Source organism: Osmerus mordax, chromosome 1 (genome assembly GCF_038355195.1).
Source record: "Osmerus mordax isolate fOsmMor3 chromosome 1, fOsmMor3.pri, whole genome shotgun sequence".
Classification (NCBI taxonomy): domain Eukaryota; kingdom Metazoa; phylum Chordata; class Actinopteri; order Osmeriformes; family Osmeridae; genus Osmerus; species Osmerus mordax.
The window spans coordinates 13,672,194-13,689,808 of NC_090050.1; the positions used below are offsets into that span (position 1 = coordinate 13,672,194).

General features: G+C 42.1%; 3 protein-coding genes across 3 annotated transcripts; 1 reads left to right on the plus strand and 2 right to left on the minus strand.

The window, feature by feature from the left end:
- Positions 1-4,371: 4,371 nt before the first annotated feature.
- On the plus strand, positions 4,372-7,807 carry si:dkey-202e22.2 (netrin-4). Its single transcript, XM_067243031.1, has 10 exons — positions 4,372-4,423; positions 4,575-5,044; positions 5,148-5,489; positions 5,749-5,875; positions 6,174-6,362; positions 6,575-6,791; positions 6,912-7,039; positions 7,158-7,223; positions 7,315-7,488; positions 7,671-7,807. The coding sequence occupies exons 1-10, from the start codon at positions 4,372-4,374 to the stop codon at positions 7,805-7,807; spliced, it is 1,902 nt and encodes a 633-aa protein (XP_067099132.1).
- A 1,570-nt stretch (positions 7,808-9,377) lies between these two features.
- Positions 9,378-10,714, minus strand: chchd4a (coiled-coil-helix-coiled-coil-helix domain containing 4a). The gene is made up of 3 exons (XM_067241010.1): positions 10,544-10,714; positions 10,003-10,101; positions 9,378-9,903 (listed from the first exon to the last, which is right to left on the minus strand). The coding sequence occupies exons 1-3, from the start codon at positions 10,563-10,565 to the stop codon at positions 9,500-9,502; spliced, it is 525 nt and encodes a 174-aa protein (XP_067097111.1). The 5' UTR covers positions 10,566-10,714; the 3' UTR covers positions 9,378-9,499.
- A 145-nt stretch (positions 10,715-10,859) lies between these two features.
- Positions 10,860-15,541, minus strand: LOC136944189 (protein transport protein Sec61 subunit alpha-like 1). Its single transcript, XM_067237856.1, has 12 exons — positions 15,434-15,541; positions 14,479-14,546; positions 14,313-14,378; positions 14,091-14,169; positions 13,716-13,847; positions 13,454-13,563; positions 13,190-13,343; positions 12,902-13,062; positions 12,597-12,794; positions 12,231-12,422; positions 12,059-12,135; positions 10,860-11,873 (listed from the first exon to the last, which is right to left on the minus strand). Exons 1-12 carry the CDS (start codon positions 15,438-15,440, stop codon positions 11,687-11,689), a joined length of 1,431 nt encoding a protein of 476 aa, XP_067093957.1. The 5' UTR covers positions 15,441-15,541; the 3' UTR covers positions 10,860-11,686.
- Positions 15,542-17,615: the final 2,074 nt, after the last annotated feature.

Below are 17,615 nucleotides of genomic sequence, written 5' to 3' on the forward strand. Positions count from 1 at the left end.
TTGCTTTGATCCACCCTGCACCTCTTCTCCTATGGTCCTTCTTGTCCAGTGGCAGCTGTATCCTCATATTAACCAGCTGGAACACCATCAACTACAAAACGACCACAATACCCCCCTCCCCACACACACACGCACACACACACACACACACACACTTCTCTCATCCCTCTTTGCCTCTCTCACCCAGGCTCCTTGGCTTCCACCCCAACCTCCCTACTTTAGCCCCCAACCCCACCTCCTGTTTTTACAGGGTCTGGGGTGTTGTGGGGGTCACGCCTGCAAATGTGACTCCATTTTTACAGTAATGAGAGAAGCATGTTCTACTAACTTTAGCTCCTCCTGAGGGCCAGATGTTGGTGTGATCAAACACTGCCCAACTCCCACCCCCTCCCACCCCGACCCCGACCACCACTACCAAACTCCTCTCATAGCTAGGGAGGCCAAACCAACCTTCTTCACCAACAACATACATACCATCCACAACTGTGTGCACAGCAGGATGTAAACTACAGGTATTGTGTGTGTCTCGATGCTTTACGATAAAGTTGGGGAAAAGGGAGTTCATATCTCACATTATGTGTATAAAGGTTTCATTTAGAAGGTAAAAAGGTAATCACACCACATCTGGACAAACTCGAATGTGTTCACCTCACATAAGCATTTATGGCCAATTGTCAAGTGCTTTACTCTTTTATGAGGGTTACAAAAACACCTCTGCACTGCTGGAGTGTCACACATGCTAGTTAATGGATGAAATGGACACCTAGTTAGGGCAGAAAATGTCACACTAACATTGCAATGTTTGTGGATGTGCATTTTCGGAGCGCATGCCAGAGAAAGTGAAATGAAAGGGTGACCTGGGGTGTTAGGTTATGGCATGATGTTGAATAAAGATTTAGTATGACCCTATGCCTTGTCCGCCATTGAAGTGGCCGCAAATGGTTGGGGTGCATCACAGGTGGATCCTTGGCATGCTTGTAAAGCGTTTAATGGGTGCATGGCGACAGCCCTTAAGTAGGGAATAGGGGTAGACTGAGTAAATCTCCATACTCACGGCCAGGGACCCAAAACAGCTGCATCTGCTTTCTTCTTCTCATTTGCCTCATTTCTCACTGTGACTTTTACGGGAAACTAAAGTCGCATTAAAGCTCAAAGATCAGAAACCATCAGTCACACAAGTATTCAGTGGACAGGAAACTCTTTACTGATTAAGTGTGATTGAGTGCACTGGTGTGTGTGAGTGTGTGTAGGTGTGTGTGACAAGCAGAGAGAAGACTTGCAGGTGTGTGTGCATTGGGCATGGTGGTGAACTCTATAGTAAGGCAGTATAGATTTATTGTTATTCTCCAGTCTCTGTGTCTTGACTTTTAACCTTGTCTGTCGTCTGGTTGACCTTGTTCAACTTTTGTACAACTTTTGTGATTTACATAACATTCCTAGAGCAGACATTTCCAATCCTCTCTATCCAGTGGAATTGGTGGAAAAAATGAGCACAAATAATAACACAATACCATATAAGTCAGAGTGGGAAAACTTTAAATAGATTCTGTGTAAAAGGTTTCTTTGCATGTTGTATGTGGGTGGGACATTCAGTTCAGATATCAGACATGAGTTTCAGCTGCATTCATAAAATACATCACTGCCACTCAACCAAAACCTATTAAATCAAAACCATTTTCAGAATAATTCAGACAGTTTCAATGAGAAAAAAAAGAGATTATAAATCAAAACATGTGTTAATGTTAATGCACTCCTGGAACACACACACAGTGCATTATTACTTTGCCACTCTACCCAATCGTTACACAGAGGCTGCCTCATCTGGCTTTTATCAGTCCCTTGCCTGACAGCATAATCTGTGTCATTTATTCTTTTAGATCAAAGAACCTGTCTGCATTCTAAACCCTTTTAAGACAAACACAGATGCCAGTGTACACAATGCTCAAAAGAATGTTGATGCACATGTTCACCGACATGTTCATGGTCATGGATTGTCAAAGAGAAGTGTTAAGGAGGCACAAATCATGACAGAGCTAATGTTTTGGATCCTAATTCTAACCTTTTTCCATTTAAACCTTGCCCAGTTGTACTCTGCAAAGTCCTATTTAGGGAATTTCAGTTGTCATGACCCATCTTGTTGAAATATTTGATACTGTAGGCATGGCATCTCAATGGCTTTCTTACATATCCATCCAACTGCCCACAGCTCTGTCATGCCATGGTGTTTTCAGTGGGCTATAATGATAACAACTGCACTTAATCTGACAAATGATTAGAGTATTTATGAACAATTATTACAATTAAATGATCCCAAAATCATACTACCTCTACAGGGTGACCAATCCCAGACGTGAAATAATGCAACGTTCACAATCATGCGTATAAAGGAATGGGAGGCGGTAACACAGATAGAACAAAGATACAGCAGCAGAGGCAGAAAGATTTTTATTTGAGTTGACAAGGGTGAGGTGAAGACTAACACCGTTTTCTCGACACATGCATGAATGACTTGCATGAACTAACACTGAGTATTATAGGGGCAGGGGGATCCCTGACAGCCTGACCTTGCTCCCTGACCCAGGCCTCTGTTAAGTCCTGTAAATGAGAGAGACTAACAATTAGAACCAGAGTCACACGGAAGATAGGTGATCTCTGTGACTTTCCTTCATGAAAATGCCCAATTATCTATGAAAATAATAAAGAAATGCATACTCCTTCCACTTTCTCTCTCACTACAGTGAGAGTATCCACTGTCGACCATGATGTTGTGGATTTGTGTTATCATGTGGGATGTTCACAACAATGTTTTTTATTGGTTGTGGGTTGGCACCATCACCCACAATTACTGGGAAGTCAATTAACATTTGACTGTTTCTATTTTCCATCTGAAACAAGCAGTTGAACTAGTTTTTCAAATGTCCTGCTTTATAAAGGTTTTCACGGTCTTGTTAAATCCTGTGGGTGCTTTAAAGTGAGATGCAAATTACCTCAAATGAAACCTCAATTCTGAAATTGTAACTTCACAAACATTTATTTCCAAAATACACAAATATATGTATCAGAGCTATCACAGACTAAAATATAAGAACACCACATGCATACACACAAGCATGTGCACACACACACACACACACACACACACACAGTATTTCTATCCCACGCTCTCTGAATTTATTTCCAAGAGTAAGCCTCACTGTCCAAAAACCTTACAGTGACACAATCACCTGTCCTACATTTGTTTGTGTCCAATGCAACATTTGTTTGTGTCCAATGCAACAAATCCCTCACAAACAAGAGTAACACAGTTCCCCATAAAATGATTCATGACACATACTGCAGTTAAAGGGACCAAAGGGATAAACTAAGATGACCCTTGAAAATGATGGGGAGGCCTCAGTGAGCTTCCAGACACAAAAGGGATTTATAGGAACAAAGTCCAATTTAATGTGTATATTTAAATTTATGAGCCCTTTATCTTCATTGTACTGTAAATCTGAAAAGATCTTGTGTTCCACAAACTAGCATCTTCAAAGGAACAGGAATGCATTACATGGTACCGTTCATTTTATGTCATAATGTATGTTCTATGCAAGACAATTATTTACATGCAAGGTGAATATTTCCTCTAACATTATGTATTTATTATTGGATATAGCTGTATTGTTGATGACATGACTTGGAAAACTCAAACTCAAACTTGCAAAACTATCTCAGTGGTTTAAACGGTAGGAGGAAGGTTAACAAAGAATAGGCTACTCACGCTTGTCGTTGTTTTGGAGTCTGAGTGGAAGTAATTAGTTTGCCGACAGATTTAAAGAGACATATTTTCGAAGTTAAATTCGGTAATAAATAAATAATAAATAAAGGCAATACACCAGCTGTCCACAGAGGGCTCTGCATAAATACAGAGCGCTCGCTTATTTGTGCGTAATTTCAGTTGGGTATGTTCCAGGCGCTTGTGTACTAGCCTCTCCATTAAAAACTGATAGTCATGAACACTTCAGCGGAAGTAACAGGATTTATGAATAGATGGAGGTAAATAATAGTTAAATATAAAACCTTTTTAAATGGCAACATCTTCCCTTTTTAACATGCTATTGTCCTGAATATTTGCACTTGGATTATCGAATGGCTTTTAATCAATCCGGCTACGCATTATGGACCACCGACCACATTCAAGACGCTTCCTGTTTGACATTAAAAAGGATTAAATTAAAACATCGATCAGACTTGACCACTGGATACGAATTCCATGACAGTGATAAGTGAAGTGCTCGTCCTTTGACTAAATAAATGTAAACCCAAATTGGCATCAGATAGAAGACTTTGTTATGTAGAATACCTTTGCTGGGAAGTCACCTCAGAATAGAGATGCTTGCAATTAACTATGCGCTGTTGCTCATTGTTATGCACAGCGGAACAGGTGAGTAGCCTATCACGTCTGGACACCACCATAACATCATCAAATAAATACTGAACATCTCTTACCGTTCATCTTAGTTACTTTAGTTTTTACATCATATTTCAGATCCGTATTTTTTCACTGAGCAACTATCTCCATGTGCCCTCTTTAGCCTCCAGGTGTGTGGACCATGCTTGCAGTCCTCCTCTGGGCAACCTAGCCAGTGGTCGGAGCCTCCGCACTCTTTCAGGCTGCTGTGGAAATAGCTCCCAGGACACCCCATGCCCCTCTCCTCACCACGTCTGCTCTGAGCAACTCCACCCACCTGCCCACATGGTGGACGATCCCTTCCTGCACCCAGACACCTGGTGGAAGTCCAGGGCTAGTGCTGGGCAACAGGATGAGATCCATCTAGACCTTGAGACCAAATTCTTCCTGACTCATGTGATCCTGCTGTTTCATTCCCCCCAACCTGCTGCCATGGCCATAGAGCGATCCCAGGATTACGGCCAGACGTGGGAGACGCTGAAACTGTTTGCTAAAAACTGCATTCGGGAGTTTGGACTTCCTGACGACAGCAGTCAGGCAGGGTCTCTGTGTACTTCCCGCTACTCCAGTGCCACCACATGCAGCAGAGGGGAGGTAAGAGGCCATTGTGTCTGTTGGACATGCTGATTCCTGTCGGTTCTACAATATGTCAATGAGTCAGTCGGCATATTGTGACTGTACAGCATGTCTCTCCCAGGTGATATATCGGGCGCTTGGCCCAAGTGATGGTGGAGTACTTGACCCCTACAGTCCCGAGGCCCTGGTCCAGCTGACCCTGACCAGCCTCCGCATACGTCTCATCAAGGCCCAGGCCTGCCAGTCTTCTTCATCCTCATCTTCTTCCTTGAGCCCCTCTATGGAACCCCCCGACCCTCTCACGGTTGGGAGCGCTTCACCCTCCCTGTCCATATCAGAGTCCTCAGCCACACCATCCTTTTCCATTTACACCCTACTGGCGAGAGGAACATGCCTGTGTCATGGCCATGCAGAGCAATGTGTAGACAGTAGCAGCCAGGAGACACCAGAGGACGGCAACTTGGTGAGTGATCCATTTCTGTATAACATTTTATATTGTTTTCACTGTTCTCCATCTCGGCACTCGGCCATGTGGTGCTGATCTATCCGATTGTCTATCATGCTGCTGTCAAACTGTTCTTCATGGTGTATGGCTTTGCAAGTGTCTGTTTGTGCTCAAAGACTGCTCTCACTGGAAGGTGTTCTTAAAGACCCATCGCTTGTTGCAGATGCCTGGTAGTGGTTGGTGCATGTGTGTACTGTGAAATACACCTGTATTGCAGGTTCCAGGCAGCTGTGTGTGTACTCACCACACAGCAGGGGAGCACTGTGAAAGGTGTGCCCCTCTGTACAATGACCGTGCCTGGAGGCCAGCAAATGGTAGCAGTGGGGAGCCACACCCCTGCCAGAGTAAGTACTCTGTGAGGGTCAAACTACAGTCAATATATAACAAAGCTATAATACAACTGAGCAAATAAAACCTTGGTTATTACTCATTGCCTCAGTCCTCTGAACTACTGCATTTTAACTACCTGTCGATTAGACACTTGCTCTTCCCTAATTCTACTCATATCCAAACTATCCTTTTGCTAATTGGACGGCCTAATAACAAGTCACAACTGAGTGAGGGCAAAGAGAAGGAAAACATTCGAACACTTGAATGTTTCAAACATTAATCCTCTCTTACCCCCTCTCTCCTGCTGGCCAGAATGTGAGTGTCACAGCCACGCAGACAGCTGTCACTTCTCCAAGAGGGCATGGCTCTCCTCAGGGGGTAGGAGCGGGGGGGTCTGTGATAACTGCCGACACAATACAGCTGGGCGCAAGTGCCAGCGATGTCGCCATGGTTACCACCGCCATCCGACCATGCCCCTCAACTCCCCCTATGCCTGCACACGTAAGTGAGGACAAGGGATTGGGATAGCTGGTTTGATATACGTCTGTTTCCTGTTCAGTTCTCAATGAAAAATGTCTTGTCATCACCCCCTTCTGGTAAAGAACTGCATTAGCATTATGGGAAAGTGTATAATAAAGAGGAGATGTTTATGTCTGATTTATGTTATAACATAAAGGATTATACATAAATTGTCTTTGTGTCCATTTTTCCAGGTTGCAGGTGTGACTCAGTGGGGTCATTGTCAGGCCACTCTGGGCAGAAGGGCCAGTGGTGCCACTCTAGGAGTGGGCAGTGCCCCTGTAAGCCTGGTGTTGGAGGCACCAGCTGCAGCCACTGCCTCCCTGGGTACTGGGAATATGGTGAGGAGGGGTGCAAACCATGCACTTGTCCTCTGAGCTGTGATCCATTCACAGGTCACTGCCTTGACAGGTTAGGCCCAGGCCTCTTACTGTCCAAAGCAACAGTGATTGCATACTCGCTGTATAATCATGTCCTACAGTACACAGTTGACTGCACATTGACCCCATACCCCCATTTTCACTTCATCAGCTTCAGGAATAACCAGGTTTTCAACGTGCCCATTGGTGGAAAGATTCCTGATGTGGACATTTTGACGACTAATGAGGGTAAGGCTTTGTGGCCAAAGGAGCTTGCCGTCTCTGCACTGCACTACACAGGTAAGCAAGCAGTGTGTAAACAAACATGATAAATATAATATGGCTAATGTACATTTGCTTTATGTTTATCTATGATTAAGCTTTTAAGAGTAAGAACAATTCATTTGACTGTTAACAGGGAAATGTAGCTGTAAGGATAAAAAACTGAGTGTATCTGACCTTTGTAAGACCAAACATGACTATGGTAAGACAGTTCAAATAAAATACATTTAAGGTCAAATGCACTGTTTGAGTTGTACAAATAATTATATAAGATTGGTTTCTGGTTGTGGCAGTGATCAAGGCCAGTGTGTTGTCTGCTCATGACAAGGGGAGCCATGCTGAGGTTCAGGTCAAAGTTCGCAAGGTTCTGCGATCAGGACAGGTGACTCAGGTGTCCCAGGGCACTCTTAGTCTCTATCCCTTGTCTTGGACCAGCAGAGGGTGCACCTGCCCCATCCTAAACCCAGGTAGTCCGATATTAAAAGCCGAAACACATTTCAGTAAACATCCAATAGTGCAAATTGTATTTTTCATGGTAGATGTCATCTGTAACTAGTAATATGTAACCATTACCCAGTTATGATACATCTTGAATAACAATAATTCTAAACTAGCCCAGGCCAACCCCATCCATCTCGCTTTCCCCCAGGTGTGGAGTACCTGCTGGCAGGCCCTGAAGAGGCTGGGACGGGGCGACTGCTGGTCACCATGCAGAGTGTGGTGGTGCCCTGGTCCCCTCAGCTAGGGGTTCACATAGCAGAGGGCCTCAGACACAGCTGCCCATGACCAGTGAACTGTGCACACCCCGGAAACAGAGGAGCACTCAGAACAGAAATGGACTGTAATCAAACTGATTACTCCACTAATGGACTGCATTTCAGTTTAGGTCACTGGTTACCACTTTTCCCAATGTAAACATTCTGCCATTCTGTAAACGTGATGAGATGACAGAGTTAAACTCCAGAATGAAGTGAATATGAAAGGTGGTTCCACGAGTCATCTCTCAGACATGGGCAGAAATATTTTTTTCTGGAATCCAATGAATGCTAGAGTAGTTAAACGTGGTCACTTAAGTGTGAACTACAACACACAATGAACCTGGAATGCAGGCTTGATAGCTTTTTCTAACATTTAGTTTAAATACAATATAATTATATAGCCTACAACTAAACATATTAACTACAGGAGTCACATGCCAACTTAGATTTGCCTCAATACATTTTGATAATGTTCCAGATGCACAGCACTTCTGAATATATATATAAAGAATTTTGCTAAAAAACCTTCATGTAATTTTCTACTTGAACACTTTAAATAAAATTTAACATATTAATACAAAGGGGAATATGGTTTTACTACCCTCTCTGGAACAAATCACTATCTAGACACACTAACCACATAAGTAATAGAAATCAAATGACATATAGTTCTCCATTCTGTTTAATCAAGACAGGGAAAAAGGATACTAGTGCATTGAGGCTTAAAACATGTTTGAATACACAGCAAAACAAGATTCAGGCATTAGGAACACCAAGGATTGTACAAAAGCAGTTTCAGACCGACACATAGCTCCAATGCCTCCACAGAGGCTCACCAGACGTTTTTCAGAAAATGAAGGGACAAAATAAGTCAACTTCACTTTCAATTAGATGTAATATGATCTTGAATTAGTCTGTATATTGTGAGGTGTCCTTCTGATCAACTCAAAATTCTGTTCAATTTTATTTATGATTTTGAAAAAGATTGCATAGATATTTAGAATCACATAATTTGGGTATGTCTTTTTAATTATAGAAAATTATAATCCAAAAGCCACTTGAACAACAAGATGTGTTAAAACCTGAGACAAGAATAAACTAAAAGAGTAGATGAAGGTATTCAGGTTGCAAGTGAGATGAAAAGGGATAGTTTGCCAACACAATCTTTGGTATGCTGATAGGTAATTATGATTAAGCTTTAATTAAAAATCTAAGTGTTAATGTTGGGGGGGTATTGACATTGCAAGCTTAAGTTAAGTGACACTAATACAAATACAGTCTGAGCAGTTACACCTACAGTAGGTTACACATCACCAGTGTAGCATTAATGATCAATGGCACAGAATCAACTCATCTGATTTGTAGCAGGACAATACACTACAAAACCCTGTAATGGAGAGACCTTAGTGAAATCCACCCAAAACAAAGAAGCTCTCATCTATCATCACTATTGGGACTCTCGAAGCTTAGAATACAATAGCTTAAGAAAAAATGTCTTACGTATTTTTCTTTTGATCATCCCCCTTGTCTTCATGACTTGTCCCTACATTAACAAGATCTTCCTTGAGGCTGGGTTGTGTCTCTGGTTCTCTGCCCTTGTGACAAGATTTGAACATAGAGGGCAAGTTTGGAGTATCCAACCTCACACAGAGAGAGAGCCTTCTGTAGGGCAGTTAATCTTTTACAGAGAGACAGAGGCCGCAGATGGCGATGCATTGTTTTAGCTGGTAGCTAGGCTGTCTGTGGATGGCATATTGTCAGATGGGCCTGATTCAGAGGGGGATTCAGATGGGCCTGATTCAGATGGGCCTGATTCAGATGGGCCTGATTCAGAGTCAGTGGAGGGGGCTGAGGGAAGGCCAGTGTCCTCAGTTGGTGCAGTGGCATCAACCCCTCCCTGAGAGGGGCTCTCGTTTTCATCCTCCTGTGGATAAAGCTCAGGGTATTTCTGCATGCACTCCTGCATGTTCCGGAAATTGTCGATACACTCAGAACCCTTAACTTCTTCATTGCTGTAGTGGAAACAGGAGAAGGCCTCCTTGAACTGCTGACCACAGGGCCCACTGGCCATGCCCCCCAGGCACGGGCAGTTCCAGTTTACATCCCCATTGGGCAGGATCAAACCTATATAAATAGAAAAACAGACCACACACACTCAATGAACTAGTCGTGATGCTAGGAGATACTGAACAAAATAAAAGCATCTATTGGCACTCTACTAACCATGGTCTTCATAGGGGTCATTAGGGTCATCAGCAATGAGCTCAGCATTGCTTGGCATCTCATGGTCTTCTTTAGTTACAAAGATAATACGATCTTTTCCTGTAGGGGAGAACACATGTATCTAAGAATGGCTTCTCTTAGGTAATGAAAACTTGACATAAACATAATACTAGCACATTTGACAGAACCGTAAGACAGAGGATAAAACATCAATTGCCCAATGTAGCTCAATTCGTGACTGCTGTTAATGCTGACAACGACTCATGAGTCTAGACTCAAATTTAGCTTGGCTATTTGACTTGCTAAACCCGATTGCAAAGAAGTTAAAATAGCAAGACGGTTACGGTTAAGGCAATCGTGGATCATGGATAGATAGCAAGGTTGCAAGCTCAAGCGACAGGGTAATGTGACACTGCGATAAATTGAAATCATGCCATGGTGCTAACTTGCCAGCTAACTTGAGCTAGCTAGATCTCGCAGGCATGACATGACATTGGGGAAACGCATGGAATGAATGACAAGCCAGCACCGCAACACTTACCCTCTTGCTTGCAGTAAGACATGTTTTCGAAGGTTGGTATCTGTCGGCCCACGTTATATATTCACAATGGTACAATTATTAAAATAATGTAATTAACCATCAATGTTACAGGACATTCATTAGTGATTTGTCGGTTTCCGACAGTTCGAGCTGCCCGGTTACCCCTGACCTAATGCGACTTTCAGTCGCGCAGCGATGACGTCAGCTTTGAGTCAGCGGCGGTTTAACACAAACCAGCTATTTCTACATCAGCCTAGTGAGAAAGCCATGTTGATTTATAACTAACCATTTAAATTGATAACACAACTTCAAAGACTGTTGGAAAAAAATCATTTTTAATAATACAATTATGTCCAATACAGAAAGTAAGAACCAAAAACGAGCCCCCATTCTTTCCCTACCAAACCCACCCTCATCCAACCACATCAGGCAGTTTTTGCAGCGATTCAGTCTGGGACTAAAAAAGTGGACTACAGACACACACTTCCCTTTTAGGACCCAGACACAGGACATTGTGCCCTTGATAAGACCAGCGTGAAAACAAGTATTTCATGATTTAAAACATCAATATAAATGAAAACCAACTAAGCTTTTTGGGAGATTCCTTGAGCCATTTCAGAAATACATGTACAAGTATATGTAATGCATTCTAATAACATACTCTTAAAACCCCATGTGCAGCTTTCAATTACCTGAAATGAACATGGCTTTTTTCACTCTCCAAAAGTGAGTTTAAACACTAACTCCATCAGATGGTGACTAGATGGTTAAATGTCAGCAAATTAAGCCTGAGGTATGTCCACGACAATCTCAGACCTTTGCGCTTTTCACCATGCTTCAGAAGATAGGACAGTCGGTAAAGACTTAACCTGGATGGTCTGATGAAGAGAGGAGGGTAATAGAAAGAGGCAGAGGAAGCTCAATTCCATGCTGAACACTGAGACAAGCTGCTCATTTCCACTCCCAAATAAAACCCAGCCTGTATTGAAACCTTGAGGGCTACTGGGAACACATTAGTGGCTGAGAACAAGCCCACTTCCCAGGACAAGAATGTATTGATTGTGCGCATTTAACAAAATGCTAAAGAAAATAATTTGAAGGATGGAGGCATGTGTCTGTTGTATGTGTTAAAGGATGTGCTTTCTAGAACAGTAGAGCTCCCATGCTGCCCATTTCACTCTGCTCCTTGACGAAGATCTCAAAGTACTGGTAGATGATGGTGACAGCCAATAGGATTCCAGTACCAGAGCCAATGGCACCCAGGAAGTCAGCCATGACAGACAGCCCTCCTATGCATAAACCTCCAAATGCAGCAGCAGTAGGGATGTACCTGAAATTAAAAAGTTTTAATGTGACAAGCTATTTAAGCTATTAAATAATCATTATTATTATTATACATTTATTGAAGCTGTAATCTCTTGCTCTGTAGTCAAATGCTCTACCACTGAGCTGTATCCAACGCAACATTTCAACTGTAATATATAAGTAAGAGTCTGATGATGTGTTCATTCTTACCTGTTGAGCTCATGAACCATGGAGGTCTCCCTGTGTCCTCTCATTACCATTTGCTGTTCCTTCAGCTGCTTGGCCACCTGTCACACCCAAACAGCACGGTTAAGACCTCGGATCAACCCCGTAAGAGAAGGCGTGTTAACCGACGCATAAACAGAAGGTGTGATGTGCTTACATCTTTGGCGGAGGACCCTGACACCTCGATCCAGGTCTTGGAGAAGAAGGCGCAGGATCCCAGCATGAAGACGATGTAGATTACAGCATGGACCGGGTCATCCAGGACGGAGCCAAACGACTCCGGGGGAGAGAGGTAGTAGCAGAGACCAGCCACCGGGTAGGCACGGGCTGGGCCTCCGCTAGAAGTGTCCTGAACACCAGATCACACACACGAGTCAGTTAGTCATTTACATTTAGTCGTGACGTAAAGCGTTATACCTTACAACTAAACCAGTTGGTAATAGTGCTGAGTAAAAGGTAAACATTACATTTGTATAACGGCCACTTATGCAGTAATATTCAGCCACTCAAAATAGATACTTACAGACCAGGTCCCCAGCAGGTTAACAATGAAGTTGCCACTAAACCGAGTCGACAGCATCTGAGAGATGACGTACAGATTGGACACAAGGGCAGACTGGAGGATGATGGGAATGTTGGAGGTGTAGAACAGCTTGATGGGGTAGGTGTTGTACTGTCCACGGTAGCGGGCTGACTTAATGGGCAGATCCACTCTGAAGCCCTAGAAGAAGAGGACAGAATGGTTCCCTTATTTAATTCACAAGTCCTCATTCTTTACCCAGTGGTTTGAAAAGCAGGCTACATCCTCCAACTGAGTTGTCAACTGACCTGGAAGTATATGACCACGGCGAACACGAAGACGGTGGCGATGAGGTTCATGAGGTTGGGAAGGTTCTGTCTGTAGAAGGCCTCCCTCAAGGCACGCACCTTGTCTGTCCTGGTGGCCAGCAGATGGAAGAGAGCAATGATGGCTCCTTCAAACTCAGTACCTGAAACGTCAAACACACAAGGGGATGAATATTAAAAGGAAAACTTTATTTACATCTTTGTTTCACACTATTTTAGGTTTGTTTGGGTGCCTTGACTAGATCCCATCAGTCGGAAGGCTGTACAAACCTCTGCCAGTGTTGACAGTAGTGGGGCTGAAGGCCTTCCAGACAATAGTCTCACAGATGTTGGTGGCGATGAACAGGGAGATACCAGAGCCCAAACCATATCCCTTCTGCAGCAGCTCATCCAGCAGCAACACAATCAGACCGGCAACAAACAGCTGGACAGGACAAGAGAAGGACCTTAACAACAGAGTTCTGAATGATACATGGTCAATGCTAATGTTCAGGTTTGGATCACTCATATGGATCATTGTCTGTGGGCTCTAACCTGAATGATGATGAGCAGACAGACCCCAGCACCCATTTCAGAGGGGTCTCCATACATGCCCGTCATCACGTACACAATGGCCTGTCCAATGGTGATGATCATTCCGAACACTGCAAGGCACAATGTAGGTTGCATTCGTGTAGAGAACAGAGAAAGTGTAGGTCTGGCATCCTTGTACACTATAACAAACTCTAAGTCTATAGTGAGTTAAAGTGGGTGCTTGTGTGGATGATGGCGTTTGAAAGTGAAACAGAAGACCTACATTTCTGAGCTCCATTGAACAGAGCTCTGTCCTTTGGGGTGTCACCAACTTCAATGATCTTGGCTCCTGCAAGCAGTTGCATGATGAGCCCCGAAGTGACGATGGGTGAGATGCCCAGCTCCATCAGAGTACCTACAAGACAAAAAGGAATGGAGAGAAAGAGACACTCAGATATGCTGAATTCTACCAAGCTCTCGTCCAACTTGTATCTAAAGCAACATACAGTGCAGGGAATCATTTGAACCTGCAATTTCTTAATCTGCAGTCAAGTGCTCTAACCACTGAGCTACACCCTCGCCAAACCACAACATTACAGACAGTTAGCTCTTGAATCAAACGGTACAATCATTTTACGAAACAGCCCACTTTACACACCTCTGTTGGAAGCCAAGATTACTCTCATCCAGTAGAAAGGATCTGCTGAGTCTGATGACATGATGCCAAAGAGAGGAATCTGAAGGAGAAACAAGAGAGAACAACAGCCCTTTAGTGTCTCAATGACTAGCAACCTGCAAACAGACTTCAAGACAAGAATAACTTGTACAGTAATGGCAAGTAAAAGAATTCACTGTTGAGCTGAACCCAGCAGATACTAACCTGGCAGCACACCAGGAAGATGAAGAGAGTGATGGCAGTCCATAGTACTTTTTCCCTAAATTGAATCTGTAATTACAAGGAAAAAAAGGGATGTTAGATAATTAAACTCCAGATACAATGATCTACATTTGGAGAGCTTCTACACATTACTACCCCCACACTGTACCTTTCTTTCTGGTTTCTGGATCTCAGGTAAGACCGCACAGAAGGGCTTTATGACTTCCAAAAATTTAACTAAAGAGAGAAAAAAAGGTTATTAACATTTGCCAATTCCAAAAGTATGTAACTGAAGTTAAATGTATAGTACTAGCCTAGTTTGTGACTTTTCCATTAAACAAATGGGTACTGTAGTACCACGTCACTCAATCTAGTTTGTAGACAGCAAAAGCAATATAGGAATGTCGACTAGCCCATTATTACATTGGATAACAAAACAAATTCATTTTTATTTTGAGTAGTTATATAAAAATGCAAATGAATGACAAGCTATTGTATTTAAATTAAAGATATCAACAATTGAGTTTCACCTAGCTAGTATGCAATCGTTTCCAGCCGAGTTGTGTCTTTGCAGCGCTAGCGAGCAGTTAGCTAGCTAGCCTCAAACATACTGTTATAGACTCACTGTTATACAAGTAAAATCAACACAACGTTCAGATTTGGACTGTGTCAAACTTTTTTGTTCGGTAATTGCATCTGACCAACTGGATGAATGGGATAATGCAAAGCAACTAACTATCTCAGCTATGGTTTATGCTACCATTGAGTAGCCACCCTCTTTGGCAGATTAGTTTAGTGCTGGCTAGCTAGCAGCAACCCCTATTTGTATTGTATTGCATTGTCTAGCGTGCCAACTTGATATTTCAATGACAATGATGGCGATAACGTTAGGGAGTTTAGTGAGGTACACAGCATATTATTTGTGTAAGTTAACTGGGTAGTTGCTCAAATGTTATTACCAAGTAATAACCAGGGCCTGACAATCAAATAGCAAGACTGGCTACCTTTACTGATAGCTAGTAAGCTAAATGTCTATTCATACACCAATGCAAACAGTTAGAGCGTATTTTTACCAAATCAATCCTGTTTAATAGATGTATATGTCTAGTAAGAAGATTACTTACTGCCCATGGTGTCGTTTGTCCGATTCCTAATATGTTAATGGTGCCACTTTGAAGGATCAGCACGGTTTGTGTGGCACCATCCAGCCGCTCCACACTGAAAAGAAAGCTCTGTAAAAGACACGTCACCAATGAAGCTGCTACTACACGTCAGATCTTTGAGGATCTTCTGTTTTTGAGCAATCATCACCATCCACAAGATCCCAAGCAGCGTCTCAATGAGTTGGCCAATTTTAGGTAATTAAATCAATCAAAACAAAAATATATATTAGGAACATGTTAATACAACTTATAAGTTGTTTAGGAATGCATGAATAGCCAATAATTCTTTGGAACTTCATAAACTTTGGACTTGCACTAGAAATGATGAACAAACAGTATGCACTTGATTAGTTTTTCATCAATGCATACATTCATTCCAGTGTGTGTAAACGTGTTTAAACACGCTCATGTGCATTTTTTCTGCAAAAGAGAAGCTGTAATAAACGAATACATAAAACTAACGTTTCAGTCCTCTTGCAGTCAGAGGTAATTTTATGAAAACAGTATACGAATTAGATTTATACAGTAGGAATTGTTGTCTGCTCAATGCCAAGAGACATGAAGACAATCAGTTGCTCGTTGAAACTTGCCAATTTGTTTCAAATCATTCAGTAAGTAGGGTATTCTTTGCCACTAGAGATCAGTATTATACCAGTGATGATCGACCAGTTACAGCAAGTAATATACGTAAGTAAACACTGTCATTAGTCTACCTAAAACAAAGGTAAAATGATATTTTAATTATATTTTGACTAAACTCGCAAAATGTATTTTTGTAAACATGATAAACCAACGTAGATACATTATATACTGTTGATAGAGATATTAGTTTTGTTTAGTTGAGTTTGGTGAATGAGCCTGGAATTGTATGCAAAAATGAAGACATAACTGTTATTTATCCACAGACAGATATTTTGGGGACAGGCAATTCTAAAGATCTAATCACCTACTGTATCTCCGGAATTCTTTTTCATTGTTGATTATATTTCAAGTTAAACATGGAGCATCTAAATAATGTGGTAGTTGTTGACTAATGACCAATCAAACCCAATAGCCCATAGCTGTCTTTTATTCTAGTTGAAGGGTCGTCAAAAAAGGTTTATCTGACTGTCATAAACTCCTTGTCTCTGAGTACACAATGAACCCATATAAAACCCCTGAAGGAAAAACTAAAACACGTCATACAAGACAGAAAGGGGTGAAACCCATTTACTGAAACACATCTGAGTACTGATTGTAAATTGTATTTAATAGTTATTTTCTTGGATGTCAGTTATATTGCAGGATATGCATTGTGGCTGCCGATGACAGCGTGAATTTAGTCAAATCACTGATCTCCAGTAAAACAACGGCACCTTAATTAGCACCTGGGACCTCTACCAACCCTATCTGACAGCTGACTGCCTGAATATGATTAGTTTGATTAGGGCATCAACCTTGATTAAATCAATCAAAATCATCGTCTTTTTTGTGACAAAAAATATAGGGACTAGGAAACTGGTTGCATAAAAATTGAATGACTGACACCCACTGTGAGCTCCTTAAAATGTATCTGTGCTTATTTGTATTGCAACAAGTGGTATTGACTTCAGTCCTGAAGAGGTGGTTATGAATGCTTTATGTACTGTATATTTTTGGTATAGTTTAATATAAGGAGCATCATTCAGGGAATAGGTATAACCATTTGATTGCATAAGCTCTGACACATGTAAGAGTGCAAAAATAAGTTCTTGTCTGTCTTCATTAAGGCATAACTGGCTCCATAAGTCCACCCACAGTAATGTGCAGAGCTGTGCAGACATACAGACTGCCTGTGGCGTGGGAAGTTGATATGAGAACATAAGAACGTGGTGACGTAGGCAGGCAGCAAATATGCTTTCATTCCAGATTAGTCAGATCTTATATTCTTATTTTTAGAGGCCTAATAATATACAGTGGACTGCTAGGTGTGCAGGCATGTGTATGACGGTGTTACAGGAGTCTGGATGGGACATATTTTCACTGCACATCAACATTGATTAATACCATATGAGTTTGCAACTATAGCCTGTACTGTATATATTCATATTCTGCAACGTAAACTAAAATGTATGACCTTGGTAGTACAGTCTACTCACACCCTGACCTCATCTATCAGTATGTA